Here is a 23,354-nt window from a genome sequence, read left to right on the forward strand (position 1 = left end):
AAAGAAGACCACTGGAGAATTTTACAGGACTGAAAAGATGAGTCTGGTGTCAAAAAGATTCCAAGTTAGCACAACAGAAAAAAAAAAAAATGAAGGCAGTGATACTAGAGGTGAAAAGTTGGGAAGTAAGGCTGAGCAGTAGTCCAGGGAAGAGGAAACAGGGGTCTGGATGAAAGCAGCAGTGGGAGGAGAGCAGAGGCATGGATACAGGAGCTCTGACATTCTCTATATACATCTCTACTGACATTCATTCCTTTAATCAATATTCACTGGCCAGGCACTAGTCTAGAAACTGGGGACTTCAGCAATGAATGAAACCTACAAAGTCCTTCATAAAGCTTCCACTCTAGTGTGCATTGCTTAAGACAGAGTGAGGGCTGGCCTTAATCAGAATTAACGTCAGCACTGATATGCTGTGTGAAGGAAAATGAAATAGGGCGAGGGGAGAGCGGGTGAAAAGGCAGCTGCTATTTGAAACAAGGGTCAGGGACACTTGAGCAGTGGCTGAATGAAGTGAGGGGTAAGCTGTGGGACCTCCTGGGGACAGGGAGAGGCAGGATGGGAGTGAGAGCAGAGACTGGTAAAAGAAGTCTAGTAAGACTTTCAAATGGATGATGGTGCAATTTACTGAGAAAGAGACACATTTGGGTGATGCTAACAGGAAGCTACACAGGAGCAGGACTCTCAGCCGAGTGGTCCAAGTGGAGGAGCGGTGGTTACCTGAAGGGAACCTCAAGAACATTTTCTAAAATTCCAGTTCAAAGACACTGGCTGAATGATTTCCTTATCAATTAAAAGGATCAGCTTTTCTATCTAAGAATGTTCATTCTGGTTAACAGGAGAACCTAAAATATTTCAGTAACAAAAGGCTATTCTGGTGATGTTTAAAGAACTCTCTTGAAACCTTTCCACAAACATAAAAGGATGAGTAAACTTCACGGGAAAAAAAAGCTTTATTTAATAAAAAGCATTATATTAATTCATTTAAAGTATATTATGAACATGTAAGTATTTTAAATCAACAAATATAACCTACTAAGTAATTTGGAAGGCAGAAAAACTGCCACAATTTAGTACAGGTAAACTAAAAATATTCCTAAACCAAAAACCATGATGTTAATCATTTTCAAATTCAATCATTACTCTATAATCAGTCTTGTTACCTGATTAGAATAGTTAGACCACTGTGATACTGTGTTTTCACATTTCCAGGCATAAAATTTTTTAATACTATTCTAAACTATAAATGCAATATTCAGGTTCACTTGAATTGTGCAGCTTGAACTTAGAGATTAGCTCTTGGTTTATTACTTTCAATAATTTTATCGGACTTAAGCTGATTGATCTCTTCTTCGCTGAACCCAAACTCTTGAAGTACCTCTTCAGTGTGTTCTCCTACAAAAGGATCCCTTTTGGAAGAAGGGATAGCTGGGGTATTGGACAACAGAGGTGCAGGGCGGGGAATCACGCCCTGCTCCCTATCAGTAATAAATGAGCCCCGATCTTGGTTGTGACCATGATGGGTAACCTCTTCAAAAGTCAGAACAGGAGTCACACATGCATCTGTGCCATCAAAGATCTGACACCACTCTGCCTTTGTCTTCTTTGCAAATACATCTGCAAATTTCTTCTTCATTTCTGGCCAATCAGTTGTGCTCATCTGATGGGGAAGTTCATCAGGCTTTAGCCCAAGTCCTGAGAGAAAAACACAATTTCTTAAATTAGTGTGCTTTGGGTGGAGTGACTATAGTCAATGACAACTGAATGTTGAACTCACCGTATGCTCCCAAATAAGATGTTCTAGAGGAGTTTCTCCAGTGAGTCAAGAGAAGAAATTCAAACCCAACTTGAAGTTAGAGCCAAAGGCTGGAGAAGGTAGTAGGGGCAGAAGGACTCAAACACACTTTCCAAGTCTTTGCCAAGATTTCATTATTTACCTTTCATCAAAAGTTAGTCTATTTTTAAGGGTCCAGTTTCCAGAAATCGATTTCTTTACTCTGAGTAGGTTTTCAAAAATAAATTTTCTCATGATGTTATTATCTGTCACACTGAATTAAAATAACACCGTATTTCATAGTGTTCCCAGATCCTGCAAAAGCTAAAATCTAAACGAATTTGCGTATCACTGCAGGCACACCTCGTTTTATTGTGCTTCACTTTCTTGCACTTCACAGATAATGAATTTTTACAAATTGAAGGTTTGTGCCACAAACCTGTGTGGACCGATTCTGTCAGTGCCATTTTTCCAACAGCATGTCTCTGTGTCACATTTTGTAATTCTCACAATATTTCAAACACTCCACTGGCAAAAAGATTACAACACACTGAAGGTTCAAATGATGGTTAGTATTTTTCAGCAATAAAATGATTTTTTGATTAAGGTATGTATGTTGTCTTTTTAGACAGTCTTATTGCATACTCAATAGACTACAATATATACATAGTTTTTATATGCACTGGGAAACCAAAAAATTCATGTGACTCGCTTTATTGCAATAGCTGCTTTATTAAGGTAGCCAGAACCCAAACCGCAAAGTCTCCAATGTATGCCTCTATTCTTGTTTTCGAGGAAGCCTAAAGATAAATAATTAAATTCAAGATTGCAATTTTATACATAATATTCATTTCTCTTTTATTTTTGTCCAACAGAGGAGCTCTAGTAGAGCAGTGATATTTGCCTCTTTGCTTTCTTACAACCTTGCTGTCAACTAGGAACAAAGGACTTGTAAAGTAACCAAAGACAAATGTAAATTGTTCCTATAACAAACAGGACAGAAAGGAATCAGCCAGCCAATTAATAGGGGACAGGCAGATTGTTTCTCTCAAGTATAAAGAGCCTTGAAGGGACCCATCAACATAGGGTGCAGAGAGGATGAAAGCATCCACATGGGATTTCCCAGGAAGGATGGCTTCTCTGACCTATGACCGGTCTGGGCTTCCTTTATTGATTATAAGCACCTACCCCTGCAGAAACACCTGAACGCCAGTTCTGATTAAATTATACCCAAAGGGCCACTTTGCTGGGGTTTGGTGTAACTGTCATTTTTATTTCCTCATGCATAAGAGGGTTTCTGAATTTAAACTTTGCATAAATTTAGCCAAGTATAATATTTTGCATGTTTAGCCAAGTTAGTTAAATAATTCTCACCTTTATCACCCTTTCCTCATCTACTGTTCTGAAAAACATATTATAAGCTACTCTGAAGATGCAGAGTAGCTTATAATAAGCTTGATATAAGCTTACCTACAGAGGTAAGAAGACATGAATACTGCAGGCTTTTCTTTGGGTTTGGGGGATATAAGGAAATAAGGAGAACTCATGTAGTTCTGGATAGTTGTGAAAAAACACCTGTGGGATATATAAGTACATTTTTCTCTGTAGCCACTTGTCTCATTCAAATACCAGGGAAGATACAGAGCTATTGTTTCAGGGTGATCACTGTCATCTACAAAGAAATGTTTCTAAGGATGTGTTTCACTTTGCTTTCTCTCTCCTGATAGTCCCAAACTCTGTGACTGAAAAACACATAAAATGAGCAGTTAGCCAAAAGTAGTGATGTAGATCATAGCTACTGCTGGAAACATCTTTGCATGCTTTTTTAAACAGTTTTTCAAAAAAATGAGAATGTGATCAGAATCATAACACTAAATAAAGCTGAAGCCAAGGTGGGAGGGCATAGCTCAATGGTACAGTGTGTGCTTAGCATGCACAAAGTTGTGGGTTCAATCCTTAGCAACTGTTAAAAAAAAAGTGTGTGTGTGTGTGTGTACATATACATATAATTACCACCCTACCCTTTCCTCCTCCAAAACAAATTCTTTCCTGACAGCCTTGTCTGCTGGGGAGGGAGAAACATTTAAAACTGAAGCCAACAGTTCTCTAACAAACATTATACTCGAGATTCCACAGGTCATAGTTTGTATACTGGAAAAATACTAGCCACCAAAAGACCCTAAGTTCCACCCCTGACTCTGACACGCCAGCTCTCCCACTGCCCTGTCAGCCTTGCTTGGCACACAGTTTCCCATCCTGCCCAGGACACACATCAAGTCCACAGGATGAACTACCAGAGGTTCGGGTGGGCTGTTTCCAGTGCCCTTGACCTTCCTATACAGAGGATCCACTCCCCCACGGAACACAATTATAGATTGTGGCTAGTTTTTACAGTATAATTAATATTAAATTTCTGATATTGTGAGTCCACTGACTTCCAGAAACTGGCCTGGGGACTCAGGTACCACTTAAAACTTGGGAAAGTATGTTCTGATGTCCAAAAAAACTACCTTATACAAACACGTATATATACACACATAATTACATAAAATAGTTACTGTTTTTCAGTACATGTCATAAACTTACTGCCCTGTAACACAATATTATGCACATATTAAGCAGTCAAAAATGCATCCCATAAGTATGCAATGATATATATAAAGATTAATGTTTATTAATAATTAATAAATAATAAGCATTATTTGTTATAGTGAAAAACTGGAAAAATGTAAATAAACTTGAATAAGGAAGTGGTTAAATAAATTTTAGGACAGGTATAGAATAGAATATGACATGGCTGCTATATTAAAAGAGGGAGGCTGAAGATCTTTAGGGTTGACAAAAAAGGATGTCTGCTATTCTTTGAATAAAAAAGAGATAGCTATTAATTATAAAATTATATAACCATGTAAATTTATAAATTATAAAAAAAATTTAATTGTGTTTGTATATGTACCAGAAAAGTTCTTGAAGGCCACATCTCAAATGTCCCCAAAGTGGAAAGACAAGGGAGAATTTTTGCCTCTCACTTTACAAACTATTGTTCACATTTTTTTCTAAAAAGCACATTATTTTGAATTTTTTTCATTTTTAAAAATTGTGGTAAAATTTACCATTTTAGTCATCATTAAGAATACAGCACTATGGCATTATGTACATTCATATTGTTCTGGAACCATTAGCACCATCCATCTCCAGAACTTTTCATGTTCCCAAATTGAAACTCAGTACCCATCAAACACTAGCTCCTCATTCCCTGCTTCTTCCAGCCCCTGACAACCATCGTTCTACTTTTTGTCTATGAATCTGACCACTCTAGGTACCTCATATGAACAAAATCATAAAATATTTGTCCTTTTGTGACAAGATCATTTCACTTAGCATAACATCTTCAAATTCATCCATGCTTAACATATGCCAGAATTTCCTTCTTAAGGCTAATATTTCATTGTTTCATATATCTATATATACATATATATGTATATAAATGAAAAACACATTTTGTTTATCCATTCATCTGCTGATGGTCACGTGGGTTGCTTCCACCTTTTAGCTATTGTAAATAACGCTGTGAACATGGATATGCAAATATCTGTTCAAATTCCTGCTTTCAATGCCTTTGGATATATACCCAGAAGTGGAATTGCTGGATCATATGGTAATTCTATGTTTAATTTTGTGAGGAACCACCACACCTTCTTCCACAGTGGCTGCACAATTTTACATTCTCACCAGTAATAATACATAGGGTTCCAGTTTCTCCACATCCTCACCAACACTTGTTATTTTCAGGTTTTCTTTTAATAATATTTTGAAATTTTAAAACAACTTTCAAACATTCTCTATTGCTTATCTGATTTACAACAAGAGCCTCAAGATGTCATGAAATTCTCTGTTTTCAGATTTCTTTGGCCTAGAAAGCAGCAGCGACACAGCATTGTGGAGTCTGTGCTTTACAAAAACCTTGTCTTCAGATAATGAGCGCTAAGTGAAGGTATGGTCTCAAAGATCTCAACACATAAGGTCAAAGAAATAATAAATTAATACTACCTCAAAAAAATCATTACAGATGTGGGGGTTTGTCTGATGAGGCCTGAGAGAGAAATTATGTATATGTGACTAGTAAAAGTATATTTTTGCAAATAAATATTGTAAAAGAAAGAATATGCTGAGGCATTCTGGCAGAGACTACGTGGATTAAGCAAAAACTGATTTGACATGCTAAGCTGACTTACAGCACAAGCCACCTGCCAGCTAAGGATCTTCAGTGAACCTGAGGAGGAGAGGAGGTTAGGGATACCTCAGAAGGCTGTGGCTGCAAAGAGAGGGGGCTGTAAAAAAAAAACAAAACAAAACTTGAGGGGTTACAGAGTTTAGACTCAGAAAGAGAAAACCCAGGAGAAGATGATCAGAAGTCAAGGTGTTGGAGCAATCAGCCTGTTAGAAAAACGTCTTGTTTCGCTTTCAGTACTTCCAGAAAGGGTCATTCATCAAGGTGGAGTGTGGATGTTAGAAATGATCATTCCAAACACACACGTTTTTTTAAAAAAAAAAAAAAACCAGACACATGACAGAGAGGAGTTAACTTCTGAAACGGCAGAACAGAGACCTTCAAAAATCTGCTCGTGTATAAAAGCAACAAGAACACTAGCACAAATTGGCAGGATCAACTTTTTCATCACTCTAGAAATAGGATGAACTAAAAGCTTGCAACAATCTCAGGAGCATATTCAAGAAAAAATGACTGAATCTTAGTAAGAGCAGTGAGCCTCGGTGCTAATCTCATCCCTCTCTCAGCTCTGTGGTAGCCCACAGGCTCTCAACTGCAGTGGCTGTGAAAACCAGTAGGATCAACAGCCAAGGAGGATGGGGCAAAATAAGGATGGAGCTCCCCCCACATCCCATCCCCAGCGAACTACCACTGTTTGGCCTGTCTGACAGCCCCCTGGAAATCTCCATCCTCAGGGCTTGTTTTTATTTGATCTGACGCAGAGCTCACACTGCCCTATTCCTGAAATATTTATCAAAAAAAAAGTTAGTTTCAACTGTCATTTGGAATTGCCTGATGCATGGTGATAATAAAATTCAACTGACGATTAGCCAACTTTATTACTATATTTAAATTCTCTATGGACAAAACCACAAGATTTGCGTAAGGTGCAAACCCCACTGAGTATGTCCCAGCTCCTTCCCGGGGCCCTGTACCACCAGCAAGGGGGTGTTGCTCCCAGCCCTCAGCCCCTCGTGCAGCACTGTTCTGTCCAGAATTTTGAATTAAGACTTCTAGTCTTAGTTTTAATTTCAGGACCAAAAACAAAACAAAACAAAACAAAAATATGATCTAGATAAATCATTCTGTTCTACAGCTCTTCCAACTATATTTAAATTGGTGAAGTTAATACAGCTGATCATAACATGCTTTCTAACGCTTGCAAAAATAATCATTTCAGCTATGTACAAATTAACTCTGAGTAGCATTTTGCATCTGAAAAGCTACCAAACAGAACAAAAGAACTCTAAACTTAAAGCTGAAAGATAAATGAGCTGCAACCAGCTGGTCACACCACTTCAAAGTATATTTTAAAACTTCTCAGATACTGAATTATCTGTAAACTTTTAAATTCAAACTTTCACAGGACCCAAATAACTTCAGTCCAATTATTTCATCAGGGAAGAAGAGATTCCAAATTTTCCTAACTTTTGGCAACATGTCAAGAAAGGTAAACTGCGGAAGCATCAAATAATGGTAACATATTCCAACAAGATGTCATTCCCCAAAGTGTCTCTGTGCTCTGGTGACCCCTCTGTCACTGAAGCACCATGAGGGACATAGTCTAGCAAGGAACCAAAACTGGTAGAGCCAGCAGATCATCTCCAGGGAGGGGTAAGATGTGGGCACACAAGGGAGACGTAAATATCCAACACTACTGAGTGTGAAATGTAATAAAGACATTGAACTCCCACAAAAGGGACTGTTTTTTAATCTAAGTTATTTTAGAGACTGGAAAAATTACTCGCCAATTTAAAAGATGGGGGAAGGGACCCACAATATAATGATGGCTATAATGGGACATTTAATAAAAGACATCATGAATTTCAACAGGCCTCAAAACAGAGGCTAAAAAGCTTCTGCAGAAAAGAGGTAGGTGACAGTCACTCACCCTTGATGAGCAGCTCATAGAACTGGGGCTCTATTGCTCCAACAGCCATGAACCCCCCGTCGGCCGTCCTGTAGGTTGCGTAGAAAGGCGCTCCCCCATCTAACAGGTTCTGCCCCCGAGGCTGGCTCCACAGTCCCAGGGATTTCCAAAGAAAAGACCCTAGATATGCTGTTCCCTCCACCTTTGAAGAAACAGAATACAGTAGGAATCCAGATAATTCGACTATAAAAAGCATGATTGATTTCTGGTTGGGTTTTTGAAAAACACTCGTGTAAAAATGCTTATCTTAAATATAGGAAGATTGCATCTAATTATACAACTTCCTTACTATTTTGATAGGGTGAGTTAGAGCAGGCATATGGCAGAGTGAGTTTCTGCACTTTTCAGTTCAGGAAATACTACTCAGCAAAGACTTAAAAGAATGATTTTTGTTCTTCTTTTCAAGTAAGATTGGCAAAATGATAATTTTTGAAGCTAAGTGAGGGTACATGGACATTCAGTATATATTCTTTTTAATTTTACATATATTAAAAACCATCAGAATAAAAAAGTTGAAAATAAAGCAAAAACGTTTTTAAAAATCCATCACCTGATCTCAATACCTATAAACACATACACACAGATATATGAAGCGTATCACATTTTAAAGGTAAATCACATGACAGTTAAATTTCGTTTAGTTTGACTCCAAGCCTAAGAAAACAAATTTGAGTATTTAATATATCTTAATTTTAATAATCACTAAAAAGGTACAAAATAAACATACTATGGGTGGCAGGTATATGCGTTTTCTGAGTACAAACTAGTTTGGGAATGCCAACTCCCACTGAGTCCTGAAGTAACAGGAATGGATTCGCATCCTCAGATATGATTATCTCTAGGCTGGATGCCCTGGGCCACGTAAAGAACACACTTCCCTATCTTTATGGCTTTATGATCCTAACAGTTCCAGAATCCCAGGGAGAAGGCCATCAAAGTATCCTTGTCTCTGAGGTTACAAACAGAGGGACCCCATTCCAACTGTGAGCATGGAATTTCTCACTGGCTGTGAAACAAATACAAAATATACCTTTATGTACATCCCAACGGGAATTTCTCACTGGCTGTGAAACAAATACAAAATATATCTTTATGTACATCCCAACGTTCCCTTTTAACTTGAAAGCTCACGCACACTTGAATTCGTGGGTCTGACATCCGTTGTCACTGAATAGTGGAGTTTGTGTAAGTGGCCTATGGTGTTGCTTTTTCTGAAACAGGGTTACGTAGATCTTAAAGGATCCCCATGTTTACACACACACACACACACAAAGATATAACCTCTTTTATACAATGGATGTACTGATGAGTCTGTTGAAAAAAGATGCCCTCATGGCATCACAGGTCTAGTTTGGCTCACTCAGGGTGCAAAAGCACTCTCATCTAATCCTGCCTTTACTTGGTGCCACAGGAGGATACACGACAGGGACACAGCAGTGTAATCCTCACCTCTCCACGAGGCTGCCCGGCACACGCTTCTCTTGCTGCCTCACCCATGGGTAGTGTTTGCCGCCACAGACGCGAGCCCTCGACACAGGGAAACTGCAGCCTCGGTTCCCCGACCTTTTACATTGTTCTCCTCAAGTGGACCAATGGTCTGCGTGCCAACACACAGCCCCCCGGTCGGATGCGCTGCCCCAGATCAGGGGTAAACACAGCAAAATCGCCCCCCACATTCCACAGTTTCCAAGGGAACAGTATGATGAAGAGACGACTCCAGGTCCTCACCCGCAGGCCTGGGTTAAGGATTCTGCAGCTCAAGTCAATTGAAAACTACTGGCTTAAAAGAATAAGGTATCTGTTCCCCTCTAATCAGCTTTTATAACTGTTTGTATCACAAGGGCCCCCAGAGATGGGGCGGTAATGAATATGAGGCTTTACTGATCCACTTGACCTTGAGTTTTCAGCCAGCACTCACTGTGCCCTAACGTGAATGTGAACCTTAAACAAAGTTCACAACATTTTCACATACACTAAGGCCCTACTGTCTTCCTAATCATCACGTCATTCTGATCAGACACAGTCTGATGAAAGCAGCAATTATCTTTTACTTATATTGGACTATAAATAAGAAATCACATGTTATTAGTAAATTATTCAGATTATTACCTAGTAAGTATTTAGCCTTAAATTCCCTTCAAACTCCCAAGGCCTCAGGCTTGTTCTTAGTTCTTTCCTGTTGGACCAAGGGCCATGCTCAGAGGGCAGGAAAGGGCAGTGACTAATTCTGGGCTTTCATGCCCGTGAGGGAGTCAAACTGCTCAGAGGCGGTGTGTCTAACCTGTTCCAGCCACCTGTTTGAGAAGGTAGTAAGCCTCCTCGAGTCTATGAGTCTTCTAGTACCAAGCGGGAGTGCGCATCCCTCCTTAAGGGAGCCGTGAAGGTCAGAGGAGGACAGACGTATGCAAAGCACCTAGCCTTGTGCCCGGACTGCAGCGGGTAGAAACCTGACCCTGCTCCCACTACCAGCGCCTGTCGGGCCAGGCCCAGGCCTGGAGGTAGATGCGGGGAGCTGCCTCAAAGACTGAGGGTCGAGCACTCAGGGGTTAACAACCCTGTTTGCAAGACATAGCCCTGGGAAACTTGCTCTGCAAAGATTCCCTGTCCCGCCACCCCACCTTAAAGATTGTAGATTAACAGGTGTTTGTCCTGGAAGAGGATCTGGACTTTGTTCCTTGCCCAAGGAAAACAAGATAAGGAAAGCTTGACATCTTAATTTATGACTACAATAAATATGTCCAAAACAGCACTGTAAAAGATCTTGAGGCACACTATGTAACCCTCCTTGGTATGCAATGTTTTTTCTTCTTAATCATTATAAAAAGGATTGCTGAATAAACCACGGCGGCAGTGTCAGGTCTCTGCCTCGGCAGGCTGCAAGACCCGTCCCTCTCGATCCCATTCTTTGTGTGTGTGTCTGTTCTTTTTTCCTAGTTGTGGCGACCTCGCCTTCAGACCTGTTCGTTTTGCCAGCAGGCTCCGGCAGGTAGAGATCAGTCACACACCACTCCTACTGAAATCCCTCGGAGAGGAACACAAAGCTCAAGGCACAATGTGAATGTATCTGTTAGGCAGTGTCACAAGGCCCAGAAGCAGCAGGGGGCAGGGAGTGATGGGCCTGGGAGGAGAAGGGAGCAGAGAGGGGATCTGCCCACCCACTCCCCCAGCGCCGCTCTCCCGCCCCCTTTCCCAGCGGACCGCAGTCTCAGGTGGTTCCCAAAGGACTCTGGAACCTGCTTCTGGTGCCCAGCTTCGGGGATTCCATCTGGGTATCTGATAGGCAGATCAAACTTGAAATGACCAAAACTGCATTCCTTTTCTTCTTTCTTTTTTTTTTTTTTTTTTTGTATCTATATATTGTTAGTGAAGTATAGTCAGTTTACAATGTGTCAGTTTCTGGTGTACAGCACAATGCTTCAGTCATACACGAACATACATATAACCGTTTTCATATTCTTTTTCACTGTAAGTTACCACAAAATATTGAATATAGTTCCCTGTGCTATACAGTATAACCTTGTTGCTTATCTATTTTATATATATTAGTTAGTATCTGCAAATCTGGAACTCCCAATTTATCCCTTCCACCCCATTCCCCCTCTGGTAACCATAAGTTTATTTTCTATGTCTGTGAGTCTGTTTCTGTTTTGTAAATAAGTTTTTATGCCTTTTTTTTTTTTTAAAGAACTTTTCTTCTAATAATAGTAATAACAAACTCTTTACAGAGTGTTTCCTCTAAGACAGCTGTTGTGGGAGTGCAAACTTGGGTTCACAAACTTTGATATTGCAATGATTGCTTTTACCAAATCATATTCTCACCTTTATGTATTTTCACCTTTATGTAAACACGTAAGAAATGTATAATCAAAACCAATGCTTTCTATATTTGACTTTATACTGCTACCTAAAAGCAAAAAGTCCAAAAGCTTAAAAGACTGAAATCTCAATACCAGTCACCACTTTACCTGTGGAACTCAGCTCAGTTGCCTGGAAGCTGCTTTGCCAGCAGCAATCTGCTACAACCTGTCTCCTCCCCATAAAAAGCAGAGACATGCTTTGCTTAGTGCGAGGTCATAGATTCAGGGCTGCTTGTGCTTATGGAAAACCATAATTCGTCCCAGGCCCTAACTGGCAGGACACGCTTCGTTTATCAGGCCTAGGCGGATCGTGTAGGCTGCTCCTGCTCACAGAAGACTGATGCAGCCCTTAGCTGGGAACAGCTGGGCTGCTTCGTGTGCTTAGACGATTTCTGATTATTGCATGGAGACTCTGTGGTGGTCCGGATTTTCATTATCAATTGTTCGGAACACTGTAACCTTGCTCATGATTGTCTGAGGTTGAAAATAACCGTTTGTACTATCAATACTGGAACCTTCTCCCTAAGTGTAAATTAAGATTATGTTTCTGTTTTTCACGAACTGAAGCTACTGACCTGCATCCCTGCACATACACCATGTCCCTCACTCATTCCTATGACATGTTTTACTTTCTTTGTTTGACTATTCTCAATAAATACAAGAGCTTTGGAGGAGCTCGGGGAGTTGGTCTCTGGCTCCCTCTCACTCTCTTGACCTCATAAAGTCTTGAGTAATTTTGTTCTTCCGTGGTGGGACTTTTGCTGGACAAAACTCATGACGAACAGAACCCACAAGCTGTTATTTACGTAACAGTGAAAAACAGATGGACTCATTTAATTCTCTGACAACACTGTGAGGTAGAAACCACTGTTATCTCCATTTACAAAGAAGGAAACTGAGGAAGGGAAGCTAAGTAACTTACCCCAAATCACAGACCTAGTAACAGCAGAGCTGGGGTGGGGGAAGCTGGCCACCGGAGTCTGTGCTCTGGATGCCTCCTTCAGCATGCCTCCCCCAGGGCACCAGTGACACCACCTTCTAGGCCTTCCAAGCCAGAAAGAGGGGAGCCAACCTTGATGCCTCCCACTCCCTTCACCACCAATACATCATCAAATCCCAGCAATTTTACATTTCAGAAGTAAATCCTTAAATCCAGACCCATTCTACCATGAACCATTTTAGTACCTGCCTTTATCTCTCAGCAATAATCCAGTAACTGGTCCCTCTGCCTCCAGTCTTGTCTCCATCACATCCATTCTCCACCCTACCTCCAAAGATCTGTCCAAAGGCAAACGTGTAGTCATGCTGGACTGGGCTCCCATCAACTAGCTGTGAGAACTTGGGCAAATTTCTATGCTTCAGTTTCCTCTTCTTTAAAATAACAATGTATTCCAAGTAAAATTGTTTTGAAATCACACAGGGGGAAATCACACAGGAAAAGTGCCTAGGATAACACGAGGCAAGTGCTCAGTGTATGACGCTGAAAACACTGGAGCATCATGACATCCCCGATGCAAGGCAGGAGGCAGGTCTACACTGGTCCCTTTCACTTGAGTATCATTAAGAATCTTTTCTACCTGCTGAGGGAGACTTTCGGAGCCCAGGTTCGAATGAAGACTGCTGGAAAACCATATTCTAAGCACAAGTGTGGGGAAAATTCTTGAAACACAACATAGAAATCAGGTGAATCATGGAACCTCTAGAAAACTGACTCCACATAGATGACTAAAATATGACATTCTGACATGTCAAAGATATGAAGCTGTTTTAAAGAAAAAGCCACCCTTGGTAACTTGGATTCAAATTTCAGTTCTCATTTATCTTGTCTTGTTCAGAAGAGGACTTGAGGCAGCCATATAGCATCCTGCATACAACTGGCAGGCTTATCATTTCCCCCACTTAACACTTACCATGCTTGCATCAATGACCTGACCTCTGCCAGAGTGTGTGCGTTCAAACAGAGCCAGCATGATGCCCAGTGCACATATAAGGCCACCACCAGCAAAGTCAGCCAGGAGATTCAGCGGAGGGTATGGATTCTCACCACTTCTGCCAATTTTTGACAGAACACCTACATCATTAAAAAAAAAAAAAAGTGGGAACACTAACTATAAATTTAATGTCTCTTTTAAATAAATACATGAACATCTAAGGGGAACACCAATCTCTCTAGTTGCTGACATAAGTGAAAACAAATACTTAATGCTTTTCTAAATCTAAACTTGTTCAGCATATTTATAAGCAAGCCTTCCCTCTGAAAAAAGTTCCTTGTTTTGTTTTTGGTTTCATGTTCTCTAAAACTTTATTCCAATGAATGTATTCAGAATTCTATTGCAAAGGTTTTATTCACTGGGTTTGGGGAAGAAAATGGTTGTTATGCATTGACTTTCTGGCTTTACACCCATATAATGCACTTCTATTCTTATAAGAAAGAAATGCAAGAAAACAAACATAAGAAAAAGAAAAGGAATTAAACTTTTAAATAGATATGAAAAGCCAATTCTACACTCACTGTTTTCCTCAGCCTTTGAATGTGGACACAGAAAATTTGAGACTTTCTTTATTCAGCAACACAGTTCTTAGAAATCTAGAATTAGGCCATTCTAAGACATGTTCTTACAGGCAAAAATTCTAGTAAGGTGATATTATGACCTGAAAACCACGGGTTTTTTCTAGTATCCACAGAATTTCTAAAATGGCAACTCAGACAATGATTCTCAATAAAGTAGGGGAGAAGGGGTTTCAAACTATATTAGGATTTTCAAACCACAGAGCAATCATTTCTAGTACCACCAAGTCTCTTCCCTCCTAGCTGGGGCTTGCTGGAGAATTCACTCCACAAGTGTAGTAAGTAAATGTTACTAGTGACAGTATACCATCCCTTCAATGTGTTCAGGCAGGGAGAGGTCGAGAACAACTATTCCAAGACAAACTAATCCTTTTAAAACAACCACATGCTCTTTATTGATTCTGATAAATATTTAAATCTTCACCTTAAAAAAATTCTTTTTAATCAGTGCACTCGTAGATCTTGACTGGGAACAAAATAAAAAGCATAGAGAAATTATTTTTTCCAAAATACCTGACAAAGCCAAATAGTTGATGTCATGTCCTGCTACCCTAGAGAATCTTCCTGACTGGCCAAATCCACTCAACCTGGCGTAGATGAGCTTTGGATTCTCCCTCTGCAGAATCTCTGGGCCGAGCTGGAGTTTTTCCATGACACCTTAAGAGAAAAGTTACAAATTGTTTTTAAGCCAGCATGAACTGAGAGCCTCCTTCAGAACGCCTGTGACAAACGTAAAACAGCACTGTTGCCAGGAATACCAATAACATTTGTTGTGGGTTTACAGGGTTTTCAGTAACTAAGGACCCAAAGGCTGAAGCCCCCATTTCTGGAATGTGGGCTTCTGCCCCAAGGTGCTATCTCCCTCTAGCACCATCCGCACCCCTTCAGGCATACCCAAGCCTCCTCGATCCTCAGAGTGGACACTTCCTCCCTCTAGTTGGTCCCTTAATAGTTCCCCAAATTGTCTCCTTGGTGATCTATCAGAAATGGTCTGCTCTCTTGGAAGTTACGCTAGGTCTTCATTTGATCAAAAATTCATTTTTGGACAAGCTGCTATTCCTTTTAGGATCTTTTCTCTGTCCATGCCCGCATCAGTGCCTACCACTTTCTACCTTGTGCTGTACTTGTGTGTGTGTGTATATATATATATATTCCATCTCCTCTATCAGCTCAGAAGCTCCTGTGGCAGGATTCATGCCTCATCAGTTTCCACGGGCCTCTAAAGTGCCTTGCATCAGTACCTCTACACAAAAGCTCAATAAGTATCTGTGAAAAGAAAGATTTGCTACAACAGCATTTAATTGCTCTTAAGTTACCAGCAAGTACAGCTGACCTGGGAACAAGGCCGGTTTGACCTGTGCAGGTCTGCTTAAATGCAGACTTTCTTCAACAGTAAATACCATTACCCAGCCTGTGGTTGGGGAATGCCGAGGAACTGCAGATAGAGGACCGTGATACCATAAAGAGTAGATAATAAATTGTAAATGATAATTAACACAAGAAGTCTAGTTCTCCACCTAGATAAACATCAGCCACAATCCCCTCCCCTGGCAGCTATGTCTGTATTCACATATTTAACCATGTTGAGCCTCCTTCAACTTCAAATAGGCATTATTAAATTATGATACAATCCTAATTATTAAATTACTATTACAATACTCAAATCTGGCTGTGAGGGTAAATGAGTTAACATGTTTAAATGTACCTGGTGCCCTAGAGACATTCATTTCATTCACCAAATGTTTAGTGCCTCTCTGTTATCCAACAGGCAAAGATTTGGATTTGGATTTGGATTTAAGCAAGACAACTCTGGTGGTCTTCTGAGAACAGATTGGAGTGGTGCCAGACCCAAGTATCAGCTTTAAAAAGGCTGTTACAACAGTGTCGAGGAAGCTGTAGCAGGTGTGGAGAGAACCCTGAGTCACAGAAAGCAGAATGACTCGGTGGGTGATAACTGAAAGCTGGTGAGGGGAAAGGAAGGTGTGGAGTTCTCGATGAAGTACAAGTTTCTGATTCAGGCAACTGGGTGGATCTTGGTTCCATTCACTGAAATAAATAATACAGAAGGGGGAGATGCCATTTTAGGAGGGAAGAGGATGGGCTTGGTTTGGAATATGTGGAAGTTGCAGTGCCTGGGGTAGTGCTGGAGAGATGGGCAGGACCTGTACATTCTGGCGGTCTGTGGTCCTAACAGAAGTGGGTACAGTTATAGATTTGGGCATCCTCTGCCCAGAAGACAACGGGAATAGATACGGTAGCTCCAAGAAACAAAGTGTAAAGGAAACTAAGCTAAAGCTAGAACTTGGGAACACCAGCTTTTACGGGAGGGAGAGTTAGCCTGGGTCTGTGGATGGCTTTACAGGGCACATCAAGCCCCAAAACGGCAGCAAAATGACTATGTACCTATGTGCAGTTTTCCGGGGAAAGCCTCTCTGGCTTTCGTTTGATTCTCATTGGGTTCATGACCCTCAAGCAAATAGAAATGGGCGACTGGAGAAAAGAGGAACTTGGGAAGGAGTCAGAGAAAGGGACAAGAAGATCAGGGCAACAGCAGTATCTCAGACTCCGAGTATGTAAGACTGTCTCAGGGGGCGAATGATCACCAAGAACAGAAAGGTGTAGAAAGACACGGAAGGGAAGGGCTCCTGGGGCAAAAGGGCAAAAGTGTGCCCGGCGCAGCCTCAGGCCGTCCGGTCCGGCGCCCTCCCTTCCTCGGGGCCCTGGCCCCGCCCGGCCCCGCGTCGGGGGCTCACCGTGGCGGAAGGGCTCCAGCACCACGTCTGCCCGGGCGCACAGGCGCCGCAACACCGCCGCTCCCCGCGGCTGCTTCAGGTCCACCACCAGCGAGCGCTTTCCTCGGGCCAAGGTGCTCGGGTCAACGCGGACGCGGGGCCGGTCCACACGCACCACCTGCGCCCCGAAGTCCGCCAGGACCATACCGCAGAACGGGGCCGGGGCCAAGCCCGCTAGCTCCAGGACCGAAACGCCCCGCAGCGCCATTGACCTCCGCACAGTCTCCCGAAGGCGAGGAAGACTGAGCAGCCGGCGCCCTCCGCCCTCCGCCCTCCAGCCCGGGTGCGCGCCCCGCCTCCCTCCCTCGTGCGCCTGCGCGCTGCCGCGGAGCCCGCGCCTTGGCGCGCTTCCCAGGTCGCGGGCGCCGGGTCAGCTGAGCAGCTTGTTTTCGTCCCATGCTGGGTTCCAAATTGTGTTCTGGGCTTGGCTTTACGAGCCTGAGACCTGTCTTCGTCTTCCCAGGACGCTTTTACTCTCATTGTTGCGATCCCCACCGCTGTGCTGTTTGGGACCCTACCTCTGTCCTGCCCTGGAGGAAAAAAAAGCATATAAATATTTAAGAAAGTGGCATGTAAAATACTCAAAACTGAGTTCATAAAATAAATTTAAGGGGTAAGGGTATAGCTCTCAGGCACGAGGTCATGGGTTCAATCCCCAGTACCTCCATTGAAATAAATAAACCTAATTACCCACCCCAAATAAATATAAAGACGAAACTACATAGCTTTGATTTTTTTAAAAAATTGTTGAGAAGAACCATGCTATGGTATTTTCTTCAGTGAGCTGCAAACTATTTTCACCACTTTTACTTCTTACCCACCCAGTGATTTCCTCCACACACGGCTTGAGTAATGTGGACTATTAAAAAAAAAAAACTTAGAGCGGGCAGTGCTCATCAGAGCCAAACGAGAGAGCTTTAAAAAATTTTTGATTTGGCACCTGCCATTTCTATGGATAATTATGGTTTCAAGTTTTTTATTCTAATGCACTGTTTTAAAAAGTACAATAAAATAATCACAAATAGCCCCACTCCTTGCAGTTAGGAGTGCACTAGGAACTAGGGAGAAACACAGAGAAAAGGCGGAGGCAAAGCGAAGAAATTGATTGGCTTTACCTTAAAGCCCAGTTGGTTGTTTGTATTTGGTTCTTAACCTTTGATTTCCTAACTGAGGCGTTTACCGGGTTAAACTTGATTTGCTTACAGAGGCTGCAAGGGCATTAGAGCCACATCCTCTAATGACCTCCTTGTTTAATGAAATCCCCCGGCTCCCCCCTCCCCCGTCCCTTGCTATCCCATGTTCCTACCTTTGTTCAGGCATAAGTTTCCTTAACTCCTCCTCTTGTTTTATTTTTATTTTGAGAAACTTGAAAGAAGAAAGTACAAAATGATATAGCAGACATCCAGCACACTATTTTTTCATAGTGGCTTCCAGTCTATTTTTCTAAAAAATAAACAGTACAGATAAACTTTGAGCTAACACCCAGGATCAGATTCACGTGAGCCAGAGGTCTAAGTAGCATGAAACTTTACTAATAAGCTCAAAGATACAGGTCACGGAAAAGCTCAGACAAACCAGAAGTCTGGGAAATCTCACACTACAGGTCCTTCTGATGCAGGAAAACAGATATGGGGCGTCAGGAGGGCTCTGTCCCAGGTCTCGATTGAGCCCCTGGGACGTGCCCTGCCAAGTGTGGGTCCTTGGCTTCGTGCAGGAAAGAATTCAAGAGCGAGCCACAGTTGAGTGAAGGTAGATTTATTTAGAGAGATACATTAAAAGGCAAGAGAAAGGCCACAAGGTGTGGGGGTTGGGTGCTCAGATTAAAAGTAGGTAGGTACACACTCCATAGACAGAATGTCGGCCGTCTCTGAAGAGGGGGAGAGAGGGGCGGCCACGAGGCCCGTGTTGCTGGTTTTTATGGACTTGGTGGTTTCATATGCTAATAAGTGGAAGCACCAGTCTAAGGGGAAGGGGCTGGGATTCCCAGGAAGTTGGCCATTTCCCACTCTTTGATCTTTTGTGGCTAGCCTTGGGACTGCCACGGTGCCTGTGGGTGTGTTACTCACCATGTTACTATATTACAATGGGCGTATAATGAAGCTCAAGATCTACTAGAAGTTAAATCTCTCATCATCCTGAGCCTCAAGGCCTACTGGGGGTTGAATCTTTCACCATTTTGATGTTAATTGTTGTGTTGTTCCTTGAATGGCTGTGCCCTGCCCCCTTCCATTCTGTCTCACTTCCTTCCTGCATTGGACACATAGCCTCTGTAACGAGCTGAATCGTGTCCCTTCTAAATTCATATATTGAGGTCCTAACTCTCAGCACCCACAATCTGACTGTATTTGGAGATAGGGCCTGTAGAGATAACTAAGTAAAAAGAGGTCATATGAGTGGGTCCTTATAAGAGAAGATTAGAACATGGAAAATACAAACCAAGGGACAACTATGTGAGGACATAGCACAAGGCGGCCATCTCCGAGCCAAAGAGAGAGGCGTCAAAAGAAACCAAAAGAAACCTGCTGACCCCTTGGTTTTGGACTTTTAGCCTCCAGGACTGTGAGAAAAGAGATTTCTTTTGTTTAAACAAGCCAGTCTATGGTATCCTGTTATGGCAGCCCTAGCAAACGAATATGCCCCGTAACCCACGATTACTGATGAGGTCTTTAATGAAGTTCTCAGGTCACCAAACAGGCTATTTTATATCCCAGAGAGTTACTTAGCTATAGAACCATGCCTCCTCAATTCTAGATTTATTTAGTATAAGTAATCCTGTGGCCAGGGGATAGCCTGTTAAGTGCATTCAGCAGGTAAATTCTCTTCTTCCAAGCAAATATGATTAATCTCTTTACTCAAGGTTTGGTTGAGTTTTTGCCTTTTCTTTAGTCCCCTGGGCATCTCCACATTTACCAGCTGAGAGGAGTAAATAGATCAGAGGCCAGCTGCTTTTAGCTCCTTCCAAAAAGCTTTAACCCAGTTACTGCAGTTACATAACTTTGTTCCTCCTCACCCCACTATTAAAGACGCAGCACTCCCATGATTCTGATGCGTGGTCCACAGTCCATTATATCTATCGATGCGGTAGCTCTACTGCATATATACTATATTTTGTTTAATCAAAATATGTTTTGGTTTTAATTTACATAAGTGATGTCACATGGCACTCACTTTTCTGAACATGCTTCTTCACTCCGTCTTACGTTAACTGGTCTCCTGATTTCTACTCCTTCTTAGATCAGAAGGGATTCTTCGCTTAAATTCAAAATAATTCATTGGAAGGGTATGAAGTAGTTCACATAATTGCTTGAGAAAGCTGAATTCAGGCAGTTGGCAGGACTTGGGTTGCTAGAGTCATATTCGAGGTCACAGCGTGAAATTCTGGTTAGGATTGAAGACTGCACAGTCTCCACGTGACCCTCCACCCAGCTGCTCAGCCTGTGTCTGAGTCAAAAGGATGGAGGTACCAACTTGAAGGGTGTCCCCCTGACAATTAGGATGGGACCATTAAGTTAGAATAATGACTGGTGGGGGGGGATTGAAACGTCAAATATATGAAAAATCATGAGTTGATAATAATATCTTTTTAAAAGACCTAATTAATCACCTTTAAAAGTTGTTAAGGCACCAATTTCATTATTCTAAAATGTGATAAATGAAACTGAAAAAAATCAAGCATCTATCTTTTCTGTATGAACAGTATTTCCAGATAACCAAATGGCTAAAGAAAGAAGTCTTCCTTTTAAAATGTCACTATTTTGGAACTGCTAATGAAGAAGTGCATTTAAGCAATAATCATCAATGATTGCTTAAAAACATTAGGCAAAAATTAGTAGGGGAATCTTACAGTATGTGGACCTGGCTGAGATACCCTGAACTCACTGATCAATTTTAATATCATAAAAAGAGACAATAAGATGCTATGGACCTTTTGGTATGATGCAATAGATAATATCACCCATGAAATTATCCTGCAAAAGATTAAACCTAGATCTAAGCAAGCACATTATCTGCTTATGGTTAATGCATGGGACAGAGGAAGATGCCATGTAACACCAAGAGATATACTCAGCATATTCACAATGTTGGAAAGCAAATGACAAATTAATAAATAAATAGATAAGTAAAGGAAAAGGAGAAATCATTGCAGATTTCAAGACTTAGGTGTGTTAATCAAATGCAGTTTATACACCTTGTTTTGAAATTGGGGATACTTTTTAACACTGGATATCAGATCATATTAAGGAATTATTATATTCTTTTTGTAAAAATGTTATGGTAGTTATAATTTAAAACAAAACTAAAAAACAACTCATTTCTCTCAGATATGTACTGGAGTGTTTATAGACTTTAAAATCTCATCAAGGAACTTTTTTATGTCTGGCCAACTGGATTTCAGAATTGCCATGGACCAGTGGCTCCTTTGTCTCTCCCATTTCCCCCTTTTTGAGTAGGAACACCTATGCTTGTTATCCTTTCCCTGTCCCACCATTGTATTGGGGTGGGGGTCGGGGGGGTGGGAAGGTAATGTCTTGTCTCTTTCATTTCACAGAGCAACAGATCAAGATGAACTGTACTCAAGGAGGTGAACTAAAGAACTACATTCAAGAGGCCTAATCCACCTCTGGGTCTGATGTAAAGGACAAGATTCTGGACTTTGAGCTAATGCTATAATGGCATGAGACCTCTGGGGACTTTGCAGCGGGTGGGGGTGAATGTATTTTGCATGTAGGAGGGTAAGTAGGAACAGCTCACTCCTGCTGGGTGTTTCTCCTTTATTCTCACACTACTGCCACACACACAACACTTCCGACTGCAGTTGTATGGATTCTTTTTTTCCCACACCGAGCAATCCTCTGGTGCCAGATATCCTACAGTTCAATTCAGTTCTGACACTAATTGGCAGTAGCACAGAGCCCACAGGGTAATGGTTCAGTCTCACAATACTGCTCCCCATTTCAGATGCCAATAGCAAGTAATAGATCCCCAGATTACCTATAACTTCTGTCTGACTTGGCTACGAATCAGAGGTTCCCATGATTCCCCTGCTTGGATTTGAATACTTGCTAGAATAGCTCATAGAACTCAGGGAAACACTTATTTATGTTTACCAGCTTATTATATGATAAAGGATACAGACGAACAGCCAGATGAAGTGATACAGAGGGTGAAGTCTGGGTGGGTCCCAAACACAGGAACTTCTGTCCCCATGGAGTTGGCATGCACCATCCTCCCAGCATGTAGGTGTGTTCACCAACCTAGAAGCTCTCTGAATCCCATACTTTTGGGATTTTTATTGAGACTTCATGATATAGGCATGATCAGTCGTTAGCTCCATATGCAGTCCCTTTCCCCTCTCTGGACAATGAGGGGGTGGGGGCAGGTGGGACTGAAAATTCCAAGCTTCTAATCATAGTTTTGTTGCTAGTGAATAGGTTCTGGTCTTGTCGCAGAAATAATTCAGAGATGAGACACAGAGATCAAGAAAGTAAAGTAAAGATTTATTAAGTGATAGGATGCTCTCAAGGGGAGAGCAGGCAGGCTCAGGTGAGTAGCTGTGCTGAGTTTCTTTGGCAAGCTGGTTACATAGAGTGTAAAAATGAATGGGCATAATATTCATTGGAGAGGAAGGGGTTTGGGGTTGTATTTCTTGATTTCCATTCCAGTTCCACCTTCAGGAGGGGAGGAGGAGTTTTTGTCCTTATTTAGTCTTGATCAGAAGTGTCATGACATCAGTGCACAATGGGTACTTCTAATCTGCAAGGCTAATTTTATTGTAATAAGGGCATAATGAACAAAAAGTTACCTTTTCCCACCTTTCTTTGTCTGCCTCCAGGACATTTGTCACCCCAAAATGTGTGATTTCTTATTAGTCCAGAGGTTCTTGCTTTCCTCTGTCTGCCCAAGGATGAATGGTTTCCTGCCATTTGGCCCACCTCCCTTTCTCTGCTCATATCTAGCTTTCTGCCTGTTCTAAAGGCTTGGTCTTTCTAATCGTGGTGTGGTCTTTTTAATCATGATTTGATGGCCAGCCCCCACCCAGGAGCCCACCAAGAGTCACCTCATTAAAACAAAAGATATTATTGTCACTCAGAAAATCCCAAGGGATTTAGGAACTCCAACAGGAAGTGGGGCCAAAGATCAAATATTAGGGAAAAAGATGCC

At 41.7% G+C, this 23,354-nt stretch overlaps 1 protein-coding gene across 1 annotated transcript; it reads right to left on the reverse strand.

Annotated features, from left to right (window-relative positions):
• Positions 1–934: 934 nt before the first annotated feature.
• On the reverse strand, positions 935–17,477 carry AMACR (alpha-methylacyl-CoA racemase). Its single transcript, XM_032470800.1, has 5 exons — positions 17,154–17,477; positions 14,914–15,057; positions 13,742–13,902; positions 7,936–8,116; positions 935–1,695 (listed from the first exon to the last, which is right to left on the reverse strand). Exons 1-5 carry the CDS (start codon positions 17,398–17,400, stop codon positions 1,286–1,288), a joined length of 1,143 nt encoding a protein of 380 aa, XP_032326691.1. The 5' UTR covers positions 17,401–17,477; the 3' UTR covers positions 935–1,285.
• Positions 17,478–23,354: the final 5,877 nt, after the last annotated feature.

This window comes from Camelus ferus, chromosome 3 (genome assembly GCF_009834535.1).
Source record: "Camelus ferus isolate YT-003-E chromosome 3, BCGSAC_Cfer_1.0, whole genome shotgun sequence".
Classification (NCBI taxonomy): Eukaryota; Metazoa; Chordata; class Mammalia; order Artiodactyla; family Camelidae; genus Camelus; species Camelus ferus.

Excerpts from the sequence above, each read along its gene's own strand:
- AMACR (XM_032470800.1), bottom strand. The coding sequence starts at position 17,400 with ATGGCGCTGCGGGGCGTTTCGGTCCTGGAGCTAGCGGGCTTGGCCCCG. Across the intron at positions 15,058-17,153 it reads GCTGGAGCCCTTCCGCCACG|GTGTCATGGAAAAACTCCAG; the intron begins GTGAGCCCCCGA and ends TTTTCTCTTAAG. Across the intron at positions 13,903-14,913 it reads CAACTATTTGGCTTTGTCAG|GTGTTCTGTCAAAAATTGGC; the intron begins GTATTTTGGAAA and ends TTAATGATGTAG.